General features: G+C 35.7%; 1 protein-coding gene across 1 annotated transcript; it reads left to right on the plus strand.

Annotated features, from left to right (window-relative positions):
* The first annotated feature begins 6,046 nt into the window (after positions 1–6,046).
* On the plus strand, positions 6,047–7,125 carry LOC110890251 (ethylene-response factor C3). Its single transcript, XM_022137846.2, has one exon. It carries the CDS (start codon positions 6,075–6,077, stop codon positions 6,747–6,749), a length of 675 nt encoding a protein of 224 aa, XP_021993538.1. The 5' UTR covers positions 6,047–6,074; the 3' UTR covers positions 6,750–7,125.
* Positions 7,126–8,296: the final 1,171 nt, after the last annotated feature.

The raw sequence follows: 8,296 nt of genomic DNA on the forward strand, positions 1-8,296 counted from the left end.
TGTTGCACGTCAGTAGGGTTTTGATATGTTATAGTTTAATCCGCAAAACAAGAATCTGATGTCTCATATTTAGTTATGTTCACTGCACGATTTTGTTGATCATGTGTTGTATGAATACTATGTTATCTTTATGCATAACTATGAATAAATCGGAACTCTAAGTGGTTAGGGGTAGTGTTGTTCATGACGACCTGTGAGGAAGACGAATAGCATCTCGACGAAACTCTATAAGTTTCGCCACTTAGCACCTCGACGAAACTCTATAAGTTTCGCCACTTAGCATCTCGATGAAACACTATATGTTTCGCCGTTTGGAGTTTCGCCGCCTTGTGAGTAGTCACAACAGACTGTAGTTTAGGACACTTAAGGTAATGAAGAACTATGTTGTTATCTGTTATTGATGATAGTGAAGACTGGTTTTGCACAGGATTGAATAACTGTTATGTGTTATTTAGTGATTGTGATTCTAAATGCACACTGTGATTATGAACTGATATGTGTACCATGCGAACATAAACTGATTATGTATACATGAATACCATAGGCTTGATTGATTGACTGTGAACAAGTAACTTAACAAACCGAGCAAACCAAGGTGAGTTCACACTTTCTACAAGGCATGGGATTCCCGGTGGTTTGGGAATGGGTTAAGGATTAATAATGAAACCTGCATATTCTCCTTGGGTAGGATATGTACCTCCATCCTCCATGGGAAGGATGACAACATTAAACCTGCGTATTCTCCTTGGGTAGATTACGTATCTACATCCTCCGTAGGAAGGATGACAACATATAACTTACTAGACAAATCTCTATCATGAAGTCCCTCATTTTTATATCGACTTAATCGCCAGGCCAATGGCGAGCGGGTCATTAGTTAAATAGCGCTATTAGGTTTGACAAGCCTCACACCGTGCCGCAGAGGACGGGAGTGGACTAATGGATCTGGGCACTTAGTCAATGATGATAGACATTGACGTAGGGCACATAAACATGACTCCAGTCAGTTGTCGATATGGTATTGGGTCTAGTGGTTAACATGGAGTAGCCCCCACTGGTTATGGTTTGGGAAACAAGGAATTGATTTACACATGGTTTTCGAAAGAACTTATGGTTTTTGGAACAACTTTCAAATGGACAATCAACTGTGAACTCGCTCAACTTTGTTGTTGATTCGTTGTTACATGCCTTACAGGTCGTTAGGTGCGTAGATGGAGCTTGCACGAGGGGGAGAGGTCGTTGTGGGACATGGACTGTTGAGTTCCATGTTAAACTTTATGAACTTATAACTTATATTTTAGTTTTAAACTTTATGCTTCCGCCGATAACTTAAACTTGGTTAATTTGTTTTAGACACCAATTATATTGTTGGTTGGTTTTATATTTACATTAATACATTGTTCAATATGATTGGTGGCTTGATCCTGGTCATGTCACGCCTCCTGCGGTGATACTCCGCTTGTGGATTTTGGGGGTGTGACAAACTCCGACTCCATGATTACAATCTTTGGACTTCTCGAGAAATGCCTGAAAAAGTCAACACACTGTCAAACCAAACTTTAAAACGAAAGAGATAAGCTGCTTTCGTACGAAAGGGAATGCCACTTTCGTGCGAACTCAAACAAAGACTGAGCACTTTATTACGAACGGGAATGCCGTTTCGTGCGAATGTGACAATTTCTTCAATAAACTGACTTTCAGCACTTTCGTCCGAAAGATTATTTCACTTCGTACGAGAGTGACTGGTGCAATTCGGACGACCTGCGAACCTCAAGTTGTGTTTTTCATGGTTTTTCCAAGAATTTTCAACAAATTAGTTTGATATTTGGTCTGAATTTTTCAAGGATTGATTAAAACATGTTTTCGCACAATATATCTAAAAATCAGAAAATTTTGTCTGTGAATTCAGCGTTAATTATGCGTTTTAAGTAGAAAGAAGATGAGTAGAAAAAATGAGATAAGAAAGATGATGTAATCAGATTCAAATCGGCTTGAAATCTGTTTGATATTGCTGGTATCATGTGTTATAAGTCCTTGAAACCGGTCTCCAAGCTCTGATACCACTTGTGAGGACCGTTTCGGTGCTCCCGGATGCTCCGACCATTTCGGTGCTCCTGAATGAATCTGATGGATTCCGATGAGATAGTTTGGTTAGTGAGAGGAAAAGAGAGTGTGAGAGAGAGGAGCTTAAAATATAGATAAATTTTTTACTTTTATTTAACAAGGGTAATTTAGTCCATTCACAAAGATAAGAGTTGTTTAATGAAAAAATATAACTGACTTAGGCTCAAAGGACCGTGCAAAATTTTGAAACATTAAATACAGAACTTTTTGATTTTTATGCTAAACAACAATGTCTGAAAGGAAAGTAAATAGATAAAAGACAAAACTTGTAATTTATTCTAATGTTTGGAAGTTAAATGAAAGATTAAATAATATTTTTTTTAAGTTTACCTTGATTAGTGTCCAATAGAATATACCCTTGATACGGTATTATAATCACATATTTTATCTCGATTAATTAGGCTCTTAACCTTTTTTTGAAATATCAACTTAATTCATTATCTTCAATTTAGGGGAGAAGAACTTGGTACAACAGGGAGCTAATAAATTATTAAAAGGCCGTCAAAATCTGGGTCCGGTCCGCCGCCTTGCGTCATTTGACTCACGTGCTCTTTCCAACTTTTATTTCCAGAGTAATAGTTATCTTATACATCATTCATTGACATATGTAAAGTTATTTGGACTAAGTAATTGTGGCTCTGGAAAATACCAAGTTTTTTAAGCTTCCACTTCAACATGAATTAAAAATTGTATTTCTTTTACCATTTAAAATAATCACCTTCCGGTACCATGAATCTAGCAACTATAGTGTAGTGATCGCTTTCTACTACATATGATTCAACAAAACTATATGAGAAACCTTTAGAATTACCAAGAATATCTTGTTCATTTTCATATTTACATATGATATTCAGTTTATTCATAACCTATATCATAAAATATTATTAACACTATAAACCTTACATATGATATTCAGTTTATTCATAACCTAATGTATAAAATATGTTTAAAGATCATGCACAAGAACAAAATCTCATGGGAAGTGTACGTGAGATTATGGAATCATATTTCTCATTTCTAATTTAAGACTCTTTTTTTCAATTGAACAACTATCATTATATTTTTAAACGGCTATAACTTTTTACGTTAATATTTTTTTTTTAAATTGTCATGTATTAACGATCATTTCAATCTCTTTAATTCAAGCAGATTATTACTTTAGTTTTCTAATTTTTTTACAAGATACGTGAATACACATTCATTGTAAATCGTTACGTGATTACACATTCAATATAAATTATTACGTGATTACACACATAATATATATCAATTACGTGATTATACATTCAATATGATTTGTTATAATTGATTATTATTAAAACTATTTTATTACATGATTACACATTCAATTATAAGTTGATTGGCTAATGCTTTGTATTACATTTTATACTACATGATTAGACCTGAAATATTAGGTATTTCGAGAAATATTATGTATTACATATTTTTTTATTATAGATATGGTAAGTACATAATTACGTAATCACTCATTGGGTTTCATATAAATACTATAATGAATCACATAAACACGTAATGGGTATTCAAAACACGTAATCAAGTAATAATACATAGTCAACTATTGTTACGTAATTATGTAATCACTTAGTGAGGTTTCACATAAAATACTATAATGAAATGACGTAATCATGTAATGGTTATTCAAAATCACATAGTCACGTAATTTGTTACTACTTTTCACATATGGTAGGTGATTTAGGTATTCATTGATTATGTTCTAGTACGTAATTATAACAAATCATATTGGCTATGTAGTCACGTAATGGATTTACAATGAATGTGTAATCATATAATGATTTATGATTAATGTGTAATCATGTAATGATTTATATTTAATGGGTAATCGTGTATCCTGTTAATCTTTTTATAACAAATCATAATGAATGTGTAACATGTAATGATTTATGTTGAATGTGTAATCATGTAATGATATATATTGAATGGCTAATCACATATCCTTTAAATCTTTTTTAAGAAAACTATAACAATAGTCTGGTCGAATAAAATAGGGAAATTGGCTTGTAATAATCTCTAGTAGACGTCATTGCCAATTGGCAGTCCCACTTTTGAATATTCTCCCTACTAGTCCAACCATTCACCTATTTTTCCTTCACCAGTCCACCGTTAAAAGAACTTAATGGAGTTAAGTTTGTATTTTGAATTACAAACAAATGTTTTAGGGATTTTAATAAGAACGACAATACGAGTCCATTGATGTAAAACTTACCTCGAAGCGGTGCTCCAAACGACTTGATTTTTGTTAATTGGAAGTTTAAACACTTGATTGAAGCACAGTTTTCGTCGTTAGGATCACCGTTTCAAGGTAAGTTTTACATCAATGAACTCATATCGTCGTTCTGATCAAAAACCCTAAAACATTTGTTTGTAATACGGAAAAAAATTAACTCCTTTAAGTTTTTATTAAGGGGGACCGATGGAGGAAAAATAGGTGAAAGGTTGGACTGACATGAGGAATATTCAAAAATGGGACTGCCAATGGCCAATGACGTCTACTAGGGATTATTACAGACCAATTTCCCAATAAAGAATAATGAAATGCCTTAATACCATGTAATTTAAAAGAATATTAACGTATGAAAAAGTTATAGCCGTTTAAAAATAAAGAGAAATGAGTTCAATTGAGAAAAGAAAAGAATACCCTTTCTCTAATTGTTTTTTTTTTTTTGAATTATAGAAGTCTTGAAATTACGGAATTGTAATCGCTTGATTTTGAGACATTAAACTTAGAAGATCAATGAATACAATTGTCGTGTATGCTTCGTACGCATTTCTTCTCTTGTTCAAGAGACTCTCTCTATAAAATATTATCTAAAAGAAGAGTTTGGTTCAGCCAAACGGAGAGCTTTCCACGCCGATTTGAAAAGAAGAGTTTCGTTCAGCCATTGAGGAATGTTTTTGGAAAGAAAAATGATGAAAATGGTTGTAAAAATGCGGTGGGCGCCAATGATGAAACACTTGTTAACACTTAGTTATCCCAGCTGGTTGTCTCGTGAAGGTTGGTCCAGTCTCTTTCTTCACTCGTCGTTAAGCTGATCTTTCAGATAGTATCCTACAAAACAACAACACCGGTGACTCGCCACAAGGAGGGGAACAGGGGGGTCTCCTTGTGACCACCTCCGGCGTGAGAATAAGTATTGTTCTGAGGATAAGTGTGTTAAGAGTAAGAGAGTGAGAAATCGAATCCTTAAACCTGGAGGTGGAGTCCTCTATTTATAGCCGGAGAAGGGTGAAGGAGGAGGAGGAGGCATACCAGCTAGCCAGTGCTCGTCAGCTATCCAACCAGGAGGAATATCCTTTCTGTACCCTCTGGCATCGTCAGTACCAGAGGTGACGTGGCACGTGGTCATTTGTTCCAGCTGGGCGCCCGCTTGTACTGGTTGTCGGCCTGTCCTCCAAGGATCTTGCAATCGCTGCTTGCGTCCATCTATTGGTGCCACGTGTTGTCCTTTTTGTGTGTAGGAGCAACTTTCTTGTCACCAGGTGATTTCTTTCAGAAGGTTCCAGAACCTTCTGGATGCACTCGTGTGATGTGTGATGTGGACGCCATATTAAAAAAATGGTGTGGTCCGCATGACATGTATGCACTGATTTGAGGCCATACCTCTTCACATAACCATAATTGAAAGTTTTTTAACACCAAAATAAAATAACTAATGTGCATGGAAGTCCAATAATGTGACTACCTGTTAACAAATAAAATTCAAACTTTTAATATATGTTAAGAACCCTTGCCGGTAAGCTCCAAGTGAGAAAATTACTACAACTTGGAATAAAAAATAAAGAAAGAAAGAATATTAAACAACCAACGAATTTTTAATCAAACATGTGTAGAACTCTAGAAGATCAAGATTTTCCAACGGTATATAAAGCAGCAAGACTCTGTTTTATGTGATCCATCACAACTCACATTAATGGCGAATAATCCTTTCATTCAACAATACTACCCCACCTCCGGCTCAGATTGCTCGCCGGAATCCTCTTACTCATGGGATGAACTTCTTTTCCAACACAACTCACTCCCTTTCAATCTAAACGATTCTGAAGACATGCTTCTCTTTGAAATGATCGCGTCAAACCAAACGACAGATCAATCGTCTGAGTCGAATTCCTCCACCGCCCGAGTTGTGAAGGAAGAAGAAGTCAGCTCCAAAACCAAACCTGAAATATCTAAAAAACAGAAATCGTATAGAGGAGTGAGAAGGCGGCCGTGGGGGAAGTTCGCGGCGGAGATACGCGATTCCACAAGGCATGGAATCCGGGTTTGGCTCGGGACGTTTGACAGTGCCGAAGCAGCCGCGATGGCGTATGATCAGGCCGCATTTGCGATGAGAGGGACTGCAGCGGTGTTGAATTTTCCTGTGGAGAGTGTGAAGGAGTCATTGGAGGAAATGAAATATGGATTTGAAGAAGGGTGTTCGCCGGTGATGGTGCTAAAGAAACGCCACTCAATGAGGAAAAAACCGGTTAGTAGAAAAAATAAAAAAGTTGTAGGAGGGGCTACAAATAATATTGTGGTTTTTGAGGATTTGGGGGCAGAGTATCTTGAACAGTTACTGACATGCTCGGAAAGTACGATGAATCATTAATGACTTCTGGTTTTGTGGTCGGAAATCTTAGACTTAGGGTGTAGAGGGGATTGGGTTTGGATCATTGCTTGATACATAGTAAGTGTGGGATCCACAAAGTAATACTCAAAAACTAGGGTGTGGTGTGGCTTAACTTGTCGTGCCCAGCCATGTGAACTTTTTTTTGGTTTGACAACGGCTACCCTCAATGGCTAGATCGAACTAGCCAACCAAAGCCAAACATGTCACCTACTCCCACCCTACAGTCTTAAGGTGTCCTTCCTCGTACCTACGATCTAAAAGGATCTTGATTTGTTTCATAAATCTATGTTACCATTTGTATCTTCATCTCTTTGTAAATTTTATGTTTAGATAATTAGATACCTTGATGAGCAAATTTGTTACTACGAATAGGGTTGTCCGATACAACTGCGTACGTGCTAGGTGACGACGTATTTTAGTCACTTTTTTAAATTTGTTGATAAGTTCAATGCATAACTAGTTTTAGATAGACATTAAAATCCGTTAGATCATTAAATTCTTAGAGTTTTGTGTTTAAAAGTGATTTGTAATAAGCATCCAAGTAAGTTGTTCTTACGTAATAAACAAGATAGTTGAAGGTTAAATAAAAAACTAAACTTTTATATTGAATTCAAAATCATCAATAATTGTGGTAGTCAGATGTTTTCTGTTTCTAAAAAGAAACAATCATTATTATATTATACGGTTTAGGATCAAATACAAATGCTTTGCAAAATAAGACGTACAAAGAGTATCAAACGAACTCCGATTTATCTTATTCAATCGTCATTGGTACTATCTTATCGAATTCTACGATGTGAGATTTTAAGTTCTTATTTTTGGATTTGAAGGTTATAGATTTTAGAATTTTTATTTATTATCATTGTGTCTTTTCTATATTTGCGTCACTATGTCCTTCTTGTGAGTCATTGTGTCATCCATTGTGTCTTCGTACACTTCTTATTTTTAGTAGACTTTTTAGAATAACTTAACCCGTATTATAACCACAATAAACTCACCAACTACTTTTCATTCTTTCTTTTATAATGTTGTGAAAACCTTTATCTGAATAAATATACACATAAACCTTAAATATTACGAAAACTGTATTATTGGCACACCTTGGGGATTAAATCGACACCCTCAATACGCATCGTATAGGTCTATACGATGCGTATTGAGGTGGGTTCAAACTTCTATGCTTGCCAAAGGTTGCCATTGTCCCCTACCAAAAAGTAATACGCATCGTATAGGCCTATACGATGCGTATTGAGGGTGTCGATTTAATTTTTTAATTTTTGCAAGGTAGCTTCCTGTCACGCGGTAGTTTTCCGTCACGCGAACGAAGAAGTAACACTTTGGACATTTGTTGGTCTTCAAACATCTAGGAAAACATTATTTGAGAATACCCCTTAATTTATCGAAGCTGTCGAATGAGATCCTCCACTATTGGGTTATCATATTTCAACCCCATTTTCCCTAAATTTATCGATTATGTTTTTCAACAGGAATGTAACGCAATGATTCCTCTCAATTGAATAGACCGA

Source organism: Helianthus annuus, chromosome 11, assembly GCF_002127325.2.
Source record: "Helianthus annuus cultivar XRQ/B chromosome 11, HanXRQr2.0-SUNRISE, whole genome shotgun sequence".
NCBI lineage: Eukaryota > Viridiplantae > Streptophyta > Magnoliopsida > Asterales > Asteraceae > Helianthus > Helianthus annuus.